Source organism: Nicotiana tomentosiformis, chromosome 5, assembly GCF_000390325.3.
Source record: "Nicotiana tomentosiformis chromosome 5, ASM39032v3, whole genome shotgun sequence".
Taxonomy (NCBI): domain Eukaryota; kingdom Viridiplantae; phylum Streptophyta; class Magnoliopsida; order Solanales; family Solanaceae; genus Nicotiana; species Nicotiana tomentosiformis.
Window position 1 is genome coordinate 91,386,532 of NC_090816.1, and position 17,403 is coordinate 91,403,934.

At 34.6% G+C, this 17,403-nt stretch overlaps 1 protein-coding gene and 1 long non-coding RNA gene across 3 annotated transcripts; one reads left to right on the plus strand and one right to left on the minus strand.

Annotated features, from left to right (window-relative positions):
• Nucleotides 1–725: 725 nt before the first annotated feature.
• On the minus strand, nucleotides 726–6,614 carry LOC138891571 (uncharacterized). Of its 2 annotated transcripts, none has more exons than XR_011407946.1 (2): nucleotides 5,666–6,614; nucleotides 726–1,806 (listed from the first exon to the last, which is right to left on the minus strand). It is a non-coding gene; the product is annotated as an uncharacterized lncRNA (long non-coding RNA). The 2 variants fall into 2 exon arrangements; XR_011407947.1 differs by having other exon boundaries at nucleotides 4,483–6,614.
• Nucleotides 6,615–11,026: 4,412 nt separating this feature from the next.
• On the plus strand, nucleotides 11,027–12,809 carry LOC104111124 (tetraspanin-6). The gene is made up of 3 exons (XM_009620736.4): nucleotides 11,027–11,719; nucleotides 12,156–12,469; nucleotides 12,581–12,809. Exons 1-3 carry the CDS (start codon nucleotides 11,228–11,230, stop codon nucleotides 12,618–12,620), a joined length of 846 nt encoding a protein of 281 aa, XP_009619031.1. The 5' UTR covers nucleotides 11,027–11,227; the 3' UTR covers nucleotides 12,621–12,809.
• The last annotated feature ends 4,594 nt before the right edge of the window (nucleotides 12,810–17,403 follow it).

Below are 17,403 nucleotides of genomic sequence, written 5' to 3' on the forward strand. Positions count from 1 at the left end.
AATAGGTAAAATTGCATAAAAATTAAAAAAAAAACTATATATATATGTGTTCTCCATCCCCACAAAAAACTAATCAAAACAATCTATTATACGTTACTTACAAGCACAAGTAATTTGAGTCTAAAAGAATAAAGTTTTCTATATGGAGGAATAAAAAGGATAATTAACCTGCAATTTAAACTTTGAATTTGCTGCTATGAAGAAAAATGTAGTTCTCTTTGTATTTGTAAAAAAAAATTAATTATTCGTTGCTTTTGAAAGATATTAGTAGACTAGCAGACAAGATAAAAATTTGAGAAAATCATGAATTAGGGCTTAAATCAATAAAAAAGATCTTTACTTTTAAATTTAATACTTTTGAGTTCCTTTTAAAACCTTTTGAGTAATTACCAAACTGACTTTTGAGAATTTGGGTATTATATAAAGGACTAATTCAACAAATTTTATTTTAATTTAAAAAAGTCTCTGGGGCTTACTCCTTACTAAAATAACGCGCCCTGAACGCTCGGGCGTATGTCCCGAATTGCGAGACATACGCCCCAAATTGCGGGGCGTACGCCTCTTGAGAATTTCGCCCCACACCATTGCTCCGGGGCATTTTTGGTACGCCTCGCCCTAGAAACGCTTTTTAAAACAGAGATTAGAACAAAAAGAGCACCTGGAGGGAATTACTACCCCAAACTTCTTGAGAGCATCATTTATAGCAATTTTCTTCTCAAGAAGTCTTTTAACAATAATAAAATTTTAATGGGAATAGTTTTTTGCCAGATGCTTTTACAAGAGAGTGTACTCCCCTTTCTATCTCTAAGTAATTGCTGAGCTGATTTAGTAGAAAAAAGTCCAGTATTTTCAGGTAGCCAGTAAGGACAATCTTTGCCACTTCCAGTAATATCCACCTTCTCAATGGTATTGACAATATTTACAGACAAATAGTTAATAAGTTTATAATGATTCCATGTCCCATCTTGGATGAAATCCTTTATTTTAATACGTCTAGAAGCCCTTTCCAGTTGAATAACATTGGCAAGAGGACCAAGACCAGTCCAATTATCCCACTAGAATGAGACATCACCATTGCCAATTTTCCTGAAGATATGAGGTTCAATATCTATCTTGATGTTCATAAGTCTTCTCCAGTTATAGGAGTGCCCATAGTTCCACTTCTTTGCCACATGATGTGATCTTTTGCAGTATTTAGACGTAAAGAAAGCCTCGAGCATATTGTTTTGAGTTCTACAATTCCACCAAAGTTTGGCAGAGAAAGCTTTACAAATATTCTGGAGAGCTCTAAATCCAACTCCTTGTTCAAGGACTGGAAAACATAGGTCTTTCCAAGCATTCCAATGCCTTTTGCTCTTGCTAATGTTTACCCTAAAAAAACGTTAGCCACAATCTTGTGAATTTGATCCAGAGTATTTTTGGGGGGTTGAACTACCGAGAGGATGTGGATAGGCATAGACTGGATAAGAAACTTGATCAACACTGCTTTTCATCCGTGGGAGAGGAGTTTCCCATGCCAACCCTGGAGTTTGTTAGAAATTTTGGCCACCATACTGTTGAAGTAGATAACCTTTTTCCTCCCAAGGTATATAGGACAACCAAGATAGATCACATGGAAGGGTCATAAAGAAAAACCAGTGATCCTTTGAATATCAGCAACTTTGGGATCATCTTCTCTGAAGGATACATAAAAATCAGATTTGATTTTGTTGATCAACTGGCAAGAAACGTTTTCATAGAGTCCAAGGTTGGTCATCACCATGTCCAAAGACACAGAATTACAAGAACAGAATATGGTAGTATCATCTGCATAACACAAATGAGTAATGTTAGGACCCTTTTTTCGCAAAAGTAAGGAATGAAACCTGAATCTATCATATTATTTAGTAATCTAGATAACAATTTGTCACCAATAACAAAACGGGATGGAGAAAGAGGGCCCCCTATTTAATTTCTCTACTAGTTTTGAAAAAACCATGACTTTCTCCATTTATATTAATAGAGTACCAAACAGTAGTCATTAATCTGCATATCATATATCCAGCATTCAGAAAAATCTATTTTTCTAAGTACTTGACACAAATAATACCAGTTAACCCTGTCATATGCCTTGGTCATATCCAATTTGATCATAACATTTTCACTTGAAGATGGTTTGTGGATATTATGGACCATATCTTGTGTAAGCAAGATATTTTCAGCGATAGATCCGCCCTTAATAAAACCTGTTTGATTAGGAGTGATCAGTTTCTGCATCAAAGGGCTTAATCTCTGATTGACCAATTTGGAAATAATCTTGAATGAAATATTACTGAGACTTATAGGTCTTAGTTTTGTACATATTTAAGGGCATTCCACTTTAGGGATTAAACTAGACAGGTGTGAGTGAGAGCTCTTAGGATTGGTGTACCTGCAAAAAAAATCAAGGATCATAAGAAGTAAATCATTCTTAATAATTTTCCAATAAGATTGATAAAACTTCTCTGAGATTCCATCTGGGCCCAGTAAGCTTGAGGACATATTGAGAAAACTATAACCTATACTTCATCCATGGTGGGAGTAGCAGTAAGCATATTGTTGTCCTTATCAGTGATTAGTTTAGGAATGCAGTTTAAGATGGAGAAATCAGGATATTGCTCTTCTCTAGTGAATTGTTTTGGAAGAAATCCACAGCCTCATTTGCAATATCATCATCCCCTTCTATCCAATCACCATCGTCCTTTTTCATCTTCTTAAGGGTCAATCTCTTTTTCCTTCCATTAACCACAGAGTGAAAAAACTTGGAGTTAACTTCATCCTCCACATACCGTTTTACTCCAGACTATTGTTTCCAGAAGGGTTCTTCCTTCTTATAAGCTCTAATCAAAAGAAAATTAGCAAGGTTCAAAGTTGCTCTATTATTCTCAAAGTTATCAATAATAATAGTAGTTTCCAAGTTAGCCTCAAGATCTTTGACCTAATATAAAATGTTTCCCACAGTATTCCTTGACCATTCTGATAGAATTTTGCAAGTATTTTCCAATTTTAAATGGAATCTCCACATATGAGATCCATGAACATCACTATTCCAAGATATTTAAACCATTGAATGAAAATAAGGTTCTTCTGTCCAGAAGTCCAAAAATCTGAAGTACTTGATATATTTTTTCTGGCTATTGTTGGCAGTGATAAAAAGAGGGGAGTGATCAAATCCAGTCCTGATCAAGTGGTTAACACTAGTTGAATCAAATAGATTTATTCATTCATGATTGACTAGAACTCTATCAAGCCTTTTCCAAATTCTTTTGTCAGGGCACCATCCATTACACCAAGTATAAGGTGATCCTAAATAACCAGGATCTATAAGATCACAATTCATAATGCATTGGTGGAAAGGAATACTTTTTGAGATTCTATGAGGGTTTCCCCCCCTTTTCTCGACGGGTCAGTGAAAAAATTGAAATCTACAGCAATGTACCAAGGCAATGAATATTTATCAGCAATATTCTTCAAACTATCCCATAACCCTTCTCTTTGGACATCATCACATTGACACACACAGAAGAGATAAGGATTGTAACTTGTTGCTCATCTTCTTTAATAACCTGACATTCCAGAGTATCATCCCAAAAAAACCATATCTGACTATTACTATTGGAATAAGCATTACTAAAGCCAAAGAGCCTTCTGTACTTGTCCAGTTTATTGACCTTGTAGAAAGGTTCATAAAGGGCAATAAAAGGAAAGTGTTAAGATCTGATGAGTTGTTGAAGTCTCTCAAAAGCACCTTTTGAATGGATGCTTCTATTATTCCAAAAAAAGAGACTTAATCATAAGATTAGTTGGTGAGTTATTTTTCCTGTGATTGAGTCATAGGCATTTGTCTAGAGTTTCTGCCACCCCTTTCTCTATTTTGTTGTCTGCCACTTTACTTAGCATATCTACCTCTTCCCCTACCTCTAGGGGATAGTTGGAGATTACCAATACTCTTGTCAAATTCTAAGGTAACCTTTACATCAACCAAGGTTTGAGAGCAGAAAGTTTCCACTAATTTGTCAACATTAGCATCACTATTGTCTTCATCAGTTTCATTGTTCATGTTGGTTTGGCCAGTATCATTAATCCTTTCAATGATTCTGGTGTTTTGGTCCTCACTCAAGTCTTCTTAATTGATCACACTAGCGTAATCTTCATTGTCTGTATAGATGTTCTCCTCAACATAATACAAGTCTTCTGAGAACTCTTCTTTTTCTTCAACAGAATAATCAGGTTGATTCCCATCATATTCTGGCCCACTGTTCTTGTCTTCCTCCAAGCTAGAACCACTTATAAGTTTTAGGTAATTATTCTGTACCTCACTAGGATCAATTACCTAAGCAGGGTCCATATTACTGGTGGTATCATTGTCTTGGTGAGCAACTTTCTATCGTGTACTATTAGTTTGTTGTTCACCAGTTTTTATGTGTTGCACGACTTCCTTAATTGCAATTGTAGTACTATTACCTTCAGCAATATCCTTTTTGTTGCTATTTTGTTCTTCTTGTTGAGCCTTGGTCTCATTGATATTCTCCGAATTTTGGAATTGTTTCTTCTTGCTTCTTTTCTTCTTCTTCTTCTTCTTCTTCTTCTTCTTCTTCTTCTTTTTATTGACATCAGTAACCTGTTGATGTTAGTTATTCTCTTCTCCAACCTTCTGCTTTTCTTTTCCTGACACTTCCATCATTGTATGTATATGATTATCAGTGATATTTTCATTAATATTAATACCTTTGTACCTGTTAAATGTTTTGATGGGATCCTTCCTCTAATTGTTGTTAATTTGGGGTTGCTCAATAGGTTGTGTTAGCTTCTTTGGATCTCTGTCATCTTTGGCCGGGGATTGAATGTTCTTGTTCACATTCTCTTCCGTAGCTTGTTGTTTGGTATATCATTCTTGATTTTTAGTCCTCTTTTACTCTTTAATGTCTAAAAATCCTTCTCCCTTATGGCGTCCACATCATTCTTAATTTTATCTCTTTTAGTTGTTCCCTTTGAGCTTTGATCCTCTCATCTCTGGTCTTATTTCTTCATTTTCTCTCAAGGTGACCTTGCATCTTGCAGTAAAGGCAATAACTAAAAACTTTTTCATACTTGATGTCTACCCATTTTCCATCATCAGAACCATCTAATCTTTTGAAGCTAAGCCATATCTGATCAGTTCTTGATTTTAGAAGGTCAATTTCAACTTTAATTTTTGCAACATTACCTCTTGAATTTGAATACGTGGCTTGATCAGGGGCCACATCAGTCCCCACTTCTCTTATCATTCTGCCTATAGTTTGCCAGTTAAATAAGTGCCATAGAAGTTGGTGGTAACTGGAACAATAGATGTTTCCTCTTCCGACTTGAAATCCGTAGTCCATTTCAAAGTTTTCATAGGTGCATCCCCAATATTAATATATTCTTTGAAGAAGATATGATTATAGTCTACTTCATTTTCACGATCGATATAAACATGCTAGGGATCAAAATAGGCAATCTTTATGGGGGTAGTGAGATGGAATTGCCAAGAAAAGACTTTCTTAATATTTTTCATAGTTGGTTCCCTCCCCCCCTCCCCATAAAAAGTTTCCAATAATAGTAAACTTACACTCTTTGGCAAGATTAATTAAATAGTCCCGTGCCAAGAAGAAGACAGCAGGCTTACCAAGCCATGTTGGATCTCAGTAGTTGGTTCTCCTACATTCAATTTGGGGAGTATATCTTGAACCATAGCTGCGAATGTTGGTTTTGACACTATTTGCATCCTACTATTTTGGGGATCTTCAATTTTACTGCTAGCATTAAACGGAATTCCTTTTTTGCATGTTGATAGTCGTCTTGTTTATTTTGGTATTGTTCTAGTTGGGTATTGGGAGTTTTGGTGGCTTCAGTTTTTTGGGAAAGGATTTTGGTATTTTCGATTTCACTGATTTGGTTTCTTCCTCGATTTAGTTTGTCGAAATTGGAGGAAACTTTAGGTTGGGGTGAAAAAATTGGATCTTTGACAGATGAGATGGTGTTATTAGTTTTGGGTGTTGGGTTTCTGGTGGTTTCATTGGTGGTGCTAGTGGAAATGGGTGTTGGGTCACTAGCCGTTGTGGGTGCTATTGTGACTGTTGTAGGAGGGAGGGTGGAGGAGTTGGTGTTAGGTTGTTGATTTGTCATTGGAGCAATAGATGGATCTGGTGGGTACGGTGGTTGTACGGTGTGGGGTCAGTTGTCGACATTTGCTGAAGTGAGATCAAGGGTAGAGATAAGTTAGAGAGTTTTAGAGAGAGAGAGAACCGGTAAACTATTTCCTTTTGTTAATAGAAAACTTCACTTCTTGTTTGAAGAAGGCAAACTAAGCTCATACGATCCAGATCAAGAGAGTTTATCGATCCGTTTTCTACACATATCTATACAAATCCACAAGAAAACTATCAAACATCTAAACACTATAATAATTCATAACACAATTCACCCAATTAATAAATTCGCATTGTAGCTTAAAGTGCAAAAAAGTTGAAGATCAAACAAAAAAATATTGCAATAATATGGGTCGAGGTCTAAGTGAGTGGACATCCTAAATGTAAAAGCCGAATAAATTTCGTGGAAGGTCACACAATTGTAAATTTTTTCATCAAAGTTACATAACTTTGATTTGTAATAGAAAAATCATAATGCTTTCACTATACTAACACAAAAGCTATAATGCCAAAAACCAACCTTCCGAATTATGATGCACTGATCCAATTAAAAAATGACACGGCCCTATCCAAAAGCCACCTGCCCTTTGACAGTAACCAATCACTGTTATTTGCTTAAAATTGGTAAATAGTCACTTTTGGGTCGATTATTAGAGTTTGAACGTCCTTTCAATTGTATTGGCAAAGTTGCCTAAAAAGCACCCCTATCTAAAATACGGAGGAACTCCAAAAATCTATATTGTATTTCAAACATTCTACAAATGAAATTCAAATATAATATACTGGAGTCCAAAAATTCTCTACAAGAATAATCCCAAATACACACTTTACTGAATTTCGAATATTCATAAGTTCAAACTCCAGCAATAATTATTGGGATTCAAACTTGTATAGGTTCAAACCCAAGCAATGATTACTAGGTTTTGAATCGTGTTCACATTGTTTCACTCGAAGATATGTTGTTTTGAACTCCATGACACAATTATGGAATTCTAACTTCCACAAGGTGGAACTATATGATATTATCCTTGAGTTCAAAAGATGTACCATAGAGGAAACAATCCTTAGCAACAATTACTGGGGTTTGGATCCCTTTTCACATTATTTCACCCATGAAGGTTTGATCCCAATTATTTTAAACTCCAAGAATTGTTCTTGGATTGTACACTAGTAAAGGTTAAAAAATCAGGAAGTGTTCCTGGGACTTCGAACTATACTACCGATTGTTTGAGTTGTATTCCATGTTTTAGTTGGAGGCAAAAATGTTAGTTTAATCAGACCCGTGAATACTTTGCCATTATAATTTAGAATATAGCTAAAACTCTAATAGCCGGCCCAACAAGTGACCCACCCAACCAATTTTCCCCTGTTATTTATGGTCTACTAGCGGGCCTCGTTTGACAGCAATGTACCCATTATTGTTTGCTTTTAGTTCGTTTATTGTTTTTGAAAACAAAAATACATTCTAGTTTTCTAATTGTTAGGCGTTTGGACATTAAAAAAATGAGAACTGGAATTCTTTCAAAAAAAATTAAGTTGACAAAAAGATGTTTGATAATTAAAATTATGTTTAGACATGCATTTCACTTGAAAAACTATTATATTTTTGTGAAGGAAAAATATAATTTTACTTGGCTTGAAAAAGTATAAAACCACTTTTTCAAAATTGAAACTCCATCTTCAAAAATTTAGTCCAATATATAATCAGAGGCGGATCCAGGATTCGAAGGTTGCGGGTGCCACCATGTTATGCATAAAGTATATATGTCAGTAGCTACAAAGACAGATTAGGAATAATGGGTCGGTTCGCTAAGTTTTTGGTTAATTTGAATAGGTCTTTCATTCACAAAGCAAATAAGTTTGATTTTAGTTTAAATTTTTAACGCTTAATTTAAACAAATTCTAAATAAAAATTTAAAAGAAAGATAATATTTCATGAAAGAGTGCCTCAAATATAAATATTTGCTTACAGAGTAGCTTAACTACACTATATATTCTTTGTTTGACTAGATTAATTTACTTGTATTGTTCTTTGTTTATTTTTCCATCTTAATTGTTGAGTTATATGACAATTATTTTCAAAGAAAAACCTTCAACATTCAACCTATGATATTCGACTCAAACGACTATCAATCAAGCCATTTAATTTTTTTCAAAACTCAATAGAAGATATTGCTCAAATTATATTGCAATATATAAATTAATATCGTTTTATTAAAAATAAAAAAATTATATGCTAATTAAAATCAATTCAAATTACCTATAGAAAATAATTGTTCATAAAGTAAGGTATAATGATAGAAACAAAACGAGGACCGAAAGTTTAAAAAAAATGAAGAAGAGAGACTTAGCAAGTAATAAAAGGAGAGAAAGAGCCGAAAAAGAAGGAAAAAAGGTGAGGCCTATGGCTCAACTGAACCAATGACACCCACTTTTACTTTGTGATTTCTAGGTGCCACTCTATCCATATATACGTTTCTTCACAGAGATATTATGTACATAGTAAGAATTTTAGCGAAGCGAACGGGTGCCGTAATACCCCTACCTCATAAGGTAGATCCGTCCCTGTATATAATCAAACAATGTTTCAGAAGATATATACTCCATAAGTTGTCATGCACGATCTTATACATTTGACAATAGCTCTAATTTGCATGATTAGTCAAATACATATTTATATAGATCGCCGATTGTAGATAATAGAATCTTCTTTGTTTCTTCGGTTCGTCGGATGAACCAATAGTTGATTAGTAGGAACATTCTACTAGGACTTGAATACTCGTTTACTTTATAGCTTTTACTTTCGTGATGAAATAGGACATTACCTTAGTACCATTTCACCCATATAACGATGCTGCAATATCATATTGAAATACTTTTTTTCGCTTTAAGTATATATCATGTACCCAAAATTCATGACTGGCTTGACTAATATATGGATTCACGCTGGATCAGAGATAAATTTAGCATTTGAACATTATAGGTTAAAGTTTTGGATTCTTTTACATCCAAATTTGAACCTTATAAAATATGATCTACATGTGTTGGGTAGCCCCTAATAATAAATACTTTCTACTGTGTTTTCTTCAGGCTCGAACTTAAAAGATTGAAAAATTTGCAACTACCTAACTACATTCGTCGATGAACATAATAAAACACTTGGTGGTGTTAGGAAATAGACGGAAAGCATCTTTAGTATCAAAAGCTTAAAAGAATATCTATTTTAAAATTTAAATATCTAAAAAGGTTATCCACCATTTGCAGCCTTGAGTACGCTTACTTGACTAAACTATAGAAAAGCTTAATATATAGTACTACCTAAAAACAATTCTCTACGACAATATGGGCCCTAAGAATTAGTGGAGCTGAAAAAGAGAACCAGAATCTGAAAACAAAGGCAAAGAGAAGATAAGAGAGATTTATTTTTGAATTATTCCATTCCCACTTCACTTGGATATATACAAAAATACGTAGGCTAATTCTTCTTCTCATTATGCTTTTAAAAAGGAGGCAATAATGGGGGCCCTTATTACTAGCTTTTAATTTTTGAATTGACTGAATGGTCCCTTATGCTTTCCTTGCTTTGAGCAATTTGAGTGAATTTGATGCCTACTTCCTAGCTCCTCGTTTAGTTACTTAGTAATAAAGGAACTAAAAATGATCGACCTTAGACATTTATATACTCTTTTTTTTGTCTGTGATAACTTTTTGGAGTATATGGCGTTCGATTATTACATTTATTAATAAGATGATTATATATCTTTCGTAATGGATTAGTATAATCAAACTAATTTATATACTAGCTCTGCCTTTCCTTGAAAGAAAACTGAATTTTTGATCAAGTATTGTACTTTCCTCTTTAGGAATGCGTGCATGCCCGGTCAAGACGGATCTAGAAATTCTTAAACATGGGTGCACCACTAAAAAAAGTCGAAAAAAAGTATTAAATGAGAATCGATCCTTATTCCTTAGGGTAAATAATCCAATATTCAGCCAAATGCACCATTTAATATTTTTGGAGTATGGGTGCCAACAAATAATATTAGACTAGTTATAGAAAATACTTACATAAAATACATAGTTTGATGGTAAGACCATGGGTTCACGTGCCCCATGATTGGGGCTATAAATCCGCCCCTGCGGTCAAAAGGGTGTTTGGGTAAGCTAATAAGCTGGTCAAACAAATTTATAAATAATTTTTGATTTTGCTACACATTTGTTAAAGTATTGTCAAATTATACAAAAATATATAGGTAGCATGAATTAGAGATGAACAAATTCTGTAGCTAAACAGTAAAGTTCATCGTTAATCCTACTTAGCGACATATTATCGATAGATTATCAAAATATTCTGTTAGCTATGAACGATTTAGTGATAAATTATATAAAGTTCATAGCTAATAATATATATATATATATATATATATATATATATATATATATATATATATTTATTATATGTCATAAACACCATTAACAAAAAATTTCACCATTACTCCTATGTGTTCGAACTTTTTCAATGTCTCTGAGGGCAGATTCTTCAAACATAGAATGTGACAATTTTATCAAGTATTTATATATGTCATAAACACCATTAACAAAAAATTTCACCATTACTCCTATGTGTTCGAACTTTTTCAATGTCTCTGAGGGCAGATTCTTCAAACATAGAATGTGACAATTTTATCAAGTATTTACCACTACATTATGTGAGATTTACTTCATAGCTAAGAAATGCAAATCTTGGTCAGTCACTGTTATCCAAATAAAAATATTCCTTATTCCCCGTAAAGTAATAAACGGATGTTCATATATACTCACGTCCATAAGGTTCTTCTATTTGAAACAATTTGCCTCCCCTTGAAATTAAAGCTAATACGGAAAGCTGAACAAGCCAGCACAAGAAAGAAAAACCCAACACCATAAAGAAACCCACCAACCCCCACGTACAAATAACTCACTAAGACATTCCTTCAAAAACACACACACACACACTAAAGAGAAACTTAGAAGCTAGTGAATTAAGTAGCTAAAAGAACATGTATAGATTCAGCAACACAGTGATAGGTTTCTTGAATCTTTTCACACTGTTAGCATCAATTCCAATCATAGGAGCTGGATTATGGATGGCAAGGAGCAGTACAACATGTGAAAAATTCCTCCAAACACCACTCTTGTTTCTAGGTTTCATAATCCTCATAGTTTCATTGGCTGGTTTCATAGGAGCTTGTTTCCATGTTGCATGGGCACTTTGGCTATATCTTTTTGTCATGTTGTTCCTCATAGGAACATTGATGGGGTTAACTGTGTTTGGTTTTGTGGTAACAAGCCAAGGTGGTGTGGTTGATGTGCCTGGGAAAGTGTACAAAGAGTATCATCTTGACAATTACTCAACATGGTTGAAGAAGAGAATTAAGGATCCTCAATATTGGATGACTATTAGGGCTTGTATTTTAGGTTCCAAGACTTGTGCTACTGTTATTACTTGGAGTCCCTATGATTATCTTACCAAAGATTTGACTCCTATCCAGGTAACTCTTTTATTACCAACAACTTGTACATGTGTTTTTTCTTTATTATTTGACAAATTTGGTGGTCTAATTCTAATATATGGTTTATGAAAACTTAGTGATCTAAAATTAAACATGGTTTCTGAAAGTGCCCTTGTCCTTCACTTCTTTAAAAAAAGAAAAAAGGAATTGTGTGACTTACCTGGCGTTTGATCATAGATTCTCAAATTTATTCTGAAAAATCTGATTTAGGTGAAGTTTGGTTTGAAGATGAAAATGTATTTAAATATCTGTTTTGGGTGAAGTTTGGTTTGAAAAAAATATGAAATATGACTTATACCCAAAAAGGTACAAAAATGTGTCCATATTTTACTTAAAATATTATTAACTATTTTGCGTCTTTAAACGCATCTCTATTTGATATACACTAATTTATCTTTTTAATGTATTTTCACAGTCAGGGTGTTGCAAGCCACCAACAGCATGCAACTATGGATTGACAACAGTGTCACAAGACCCGGATTGTTACCGTTGGAATAATGACCCGAATTTGCTGTGCTATGAATGTGACTCTTGCAAAGCTGGAGTTCTTGAAGATGTTAGAAGAGATTGGCAAAAGATATCTGTTCTTAATATTGTCATGCTCGTTTTCCTCATTGGAATTTACTCCATTGGTTGCTGCGCTTTCCAAAACACAAAACGGGCTGTATCCGATTACCCGCATGGCGTAAACCGTATGTCTAAAGTCCGACCCAGATGGGATTTCTACTGGTAAATAACAACCAAGCCCCCTTTTATTTAAGGATGTATATGTTACGATCATATCAAATCTTTAAATGTCTTTTGACTTAGCTTTATTCCTATTGCTTTTTTGGTTGATAGGTGGAGATGGTGGCACGACAGAAGACGTCAGCTTTATTAGACCAAACTTGGCAAACTCTTCGTTTGGTGCACATCGTTCTGTAAAAGTTAAAAGTCAAAAGGGATGTCACTTCTCTTTGTTTTCCCTTAAAAACTCAACGAATATTTCAAAGGATTTTTCCACATCTTTTCTCTGTTTATCATAGCTTGTTTTGATCGCCTTTTCTGTACAAAGAAAAAGATTTTACTACTCTACTTTGTTTCACATTCTACGCTTTTCCTTTTCCACTTTTTATCTTTAGTCTTTTTTCATTTTTTTCAAATAAAGAATACGTATACTACTTTCGGAAAATATGTTTCGGCTAGATCCAGAGGTGTAGCTAAGTTGAAGAAAGGGGTTGGACTGAATCCTTTTTGTTGAAAAATTATAATGTGCAAGTAGAGCATAAATATTTTTTTTTAAATAAATTTACACGGTTGAATCCCGGAAGGCAAATTTATACTAATTAAAGTGGCAAAGAAAGTTCAAAATAGTTTTAGGACATAAGTTCAAATCCCAGGTGTGATTTTGTATTATTTTGGATCCTCTTGTATAACTTCCTCTACTGGCTACCCTAGTAGACGTACGGCGAGTTTAGCAACAGTTTAATTTGAACTTACAGGTCAATCTTTAATTTAATCTCGGTGAACACAAGATTGGAATTATAGAAGAGTTGCAAATAATTACAACTTCATCCTATACCACACAATTGAAGGATTAAATTTTATCAAACATTTTTCTCCAAAAACCTAAAACCATGGCACGCATGATTCTCTCCTTTCTGTTCGATTGCAAGCCAATCAATTTTTAAATTCCTTTTGTTCAGAAGTAGTTCTCAAATACATTGAGAATCATATCATGGTGACGTGACGGAAACAGAAAAGTTATAGAATAGACAATTTACTGCAAAGAGATGTGGAAAGAAAGAAAATTGCTTTTTTTGTTTCCTTTGTTTTTTCTTGTCTAGAAGTTGTTAATTGAAGCGCTTAAGATTGAGACAAACACGATCTTCTTGTGTTCTTATTTTTTGTGAGAACTTTGATATAGGCAAATCACTTTTCATTTTGAGCAAAGGTGTTTATCGGACGGGTCGGACCGGACTGGGTGAGAATTCCGAGCTGGTAGTGGGCTAGAAAATTCCAGGTTTAGGTCGGCATGTCTGGCTTTGGGCCTATCCGGTTCGAGCCGGGCCGTGTTTTTAAAGTGTATTATGATTTCTTGATAAATGTAATTGATACTTAAGTGTTTACAAACTTCTAAATTATAAAATAAGTTTTTAAGACATAAAATTACACTTTTGAACTTTAAAGTGTTAAATTTGAAAATTGAAAATATTAAGTGGTAATATTTAATTACTTAATAATACCAATAAGTAAGGATAAAACTTCAAAGGCTTTTCATTCATTGTATAATAATACATCAAATTAACTTGCAAGTTTTATTTTAAATTTTTTATTTTTGAACTTCCAAATTAAAAGTTTAAAAAATTTATAAAAAATAAGAAAGAGTACATCACTTGCTTTGCATCATTTTTATAAGTTCTTCCATGTCAACACGAGGTTCTTGATTTCCGACATTGCTTGAATCAGAACCATAAACTATTATATCTCTAATTTCTTGACCCTCTGGTTCATCTACCTCTTCACGTCCTTGATTTCGCCGTTATAATCTTATCCAATCTCTGAAGCACACTAGAATGTAACGACACAACCTGTCGTTTTGAGCATTTGCATTCAGTTCGGTGTTTTGAGGTAGTGAGTAGATTCATATGGTGTGTTATGACTTGCGTGTCTCGTCGATTTTGGTTTTCGACTGGTCTGGGATTAACTTGGAAGAATCATTTTCAACTAGGAAGCTTTAAGTTGGAAGAATTGACCAAGTTTGACTTTTGTATATTTGACCTTGGATTAGAGTTTTGATGGCTCTGTTAGGTCTGGATAGTTGTTTGCTCGAATTTGTATTCGGATGGTTCTATAAGGTTTTGGCTCTAATTGGTGAAAGTTGACAACTTGAATGTTTGGAAAGTTCATAGGTTTGATCGGGAGTTGACTTCGATGTTATCAGGTTCAGATTGTCATTTCGGGAGTTGAAATAGGTTCATTATGCTATTTGGAACTTGTGTGCAACATTTAAGGTGATTCGGAGTTGTTTAGACATGTTCGACGTAAGGTTAGAAATTTGGAAATTTGAAAGAGTTTATTAAGCTTGAATTGATGTGTGATTCATCGTTTGATGTTATTATATGTGATTTGAGGCTTCGAGCAGGTTAGGTTTATATTTTGGGACTTTTTGGTATGTTTAGATGGGATTTTGAGGGTCTCGGGTGAATTTCGGGGTGGTTTCAGACCATTTTCTCACATGTTTGCACTGTTGATTTCTTTGATTTTTTTGGTGCTGGGAGTGTTCTTCTCGATCGCGAGAAGAGGACCGCAATCGCATAGTTTATGAATGGAGCACAGTGTTTCTTTTATTCACGTTCGCGGGTGGAGGGTCTCATCCACGAAGGTTGTGGGACTTGAGCATAGCATTCGGAGACTGTGGTCGAGTTCATGCTGGAGAGCTGGGGGCTGGTGAAATTTTCTTTGCATTGGCATTGTCCAAGGTGAATTCACGGAGCGCTGGCATCTGTGGGCATCACATTCGTGTGGTCAGCATCGCGAACGAGTAGAACATTGTGCCACAGAGTATTTTTTGTGCATCGCGATCGCGATGGTACAACCGTGATCGTGTAGGGTACCACTAGGCAGTGCTTATAAGATGTTATATTCGAGGGTTTTACTCATTTTACCATATTTTGAGATTGAGAGCTCAGAATTGGGTGATATTTGAAGCGTATTTCACTATTTGAATTGGGATAAATAGTTTTGACTCGGAATTTATTATTTCACATGATTCCATCTTTGATTTTGGAATTTGAGTGATGAATTTAAAAGTCAATTTGAGGGTTTTTGTCAAAAACTTTTCTAACGTGAATATTTGAGTTTTGAATATCGATTCGGAGTCGGAATTGAATGAAACTAGTATGGCTGGAGTCATATTCGAATGGATTATCAAAATTTATGAGTTTTGTCATCTTCCGAAGTACGGATCGAGGTTGACCTTTTGGTTGACTTTGAGTATTTCATTAAAGATTCGTTCTTTATTATTCGGGTTTGATTCATATAGTATTATTTAATATTATTGAGTTGTTTTTGGCTAGTTTCAAGTCGTTTAGAGGTTGATTCATGTGTGACGGTGCTTCTAGAGTATCGATTTGGCTTGCTTGAGGTAAGTATCTTACTAAACATGGTTGACGCATTAGTTGCCTGAGTTATTTGTGATAGCTATATGCTATGGGTGGCGCACATGTGTCAGGTTGATCCCATGTGCATGCATCGAGATATTTTTCTTGCTCAGAGTAGTATTTAGGCTATGATATTCCTTGGATTGATTGCGAAGCTTCATACTGTGACGATTCTTATATTTGTACCCCTGTTGTGAGCTATTCGAGCCATGTCTGAGATTACATAGAGGTTAAAATCCTGATTTAACCTAATAATTGCTACTTTTGTGATGTATTTGCTGATTTGAGCTATGATAACACACCTTGCACATTTATAAACCATAGCATGTCACTTATAGTCCACAGATATGAAATTTTATGTTCTTTGATCATGTACATATACTCTTGTATATCCACTTTCTGTATGAAACAGAATGTGATATTGAGCCTTTGACCACACCAGGTGGATTGTGACATTGAGCCTCTGACCACGCTAGGCAGATTATGAGATTGAGCTTGTGACCACATCAGGCGAATTGTGATTTTGAGCCTGTGACCACGCCAGGCGGATTGTGATATAGATCATGTGACTAGGTCAGATAGATTGTCATATTGAGCACGTGAGTTGTCTGTGCACTTGATATTATTAGCACTTGATTTGTCCGTGCGGATCAAAGATATTGTTATTAACATGTGAGTTGTCCGTGCAATCTGTGAGTTGTTCATGCGATTGATATTATTAGCACGTGAGTTATCCATGTAGTGTGTGGATATAGATCCACTCCCTATAGTCAGCATCTCATGTTCCTTCTTGATGGTGCACACACGGATTGTGAGAAGCCAACAGGTTTTTGGTTGATGTGGACTTTAGAAAAAATTGTTTAGAGGTTTGGTTCGATTATTGTATTTCTGAGGAAAGACTGGCCAATGTTTGATTTGGTTATTGTATTTCATCTTTACTTGAAATACCCTTGGTTCTTTACTTGATTTATTTGCATATCTTCTTTATATGCAATATCCTTGGTAAGTTATTGTATGCACTAAGGTTGTTTATCTGTGACTCATGACTTGATCATATTATTTTTTGTACTTGTTACAATTATGAACTGTACAGGTGATTATCGAGTATTATTTATAATTCTTGCTTATATTACCTCACCGAGGTTAGTTATGATACTTACTGAGTACATAGGGTCGGTTGTACTCATACTATACTTATGCACCTTGCGTGCAGATCTTGGAGTTGGGATGCTGTGGATGACGGGCGTTGGCACTGAAGATGTACCTACTTTCTGGATATAGTTACCACTCGTCCTTGGTGGTTTTAGATTCAAATTCTGTTTATGCATATTCCAAATAGATGTTGTATTTATTTCACACCACCTTGTAAATCTAAGTTTTAGTGGCTCATAACTTGTACCATCAATTCTCAGTTATTTCATTTATCAATTTATTATTAATTTTATTAGAATTGTGTTGACTGTTATTTGACTCACCTAGCGGGTTGGGTGAGGTTCCATCAGAATTATGTGGATTTTGAGT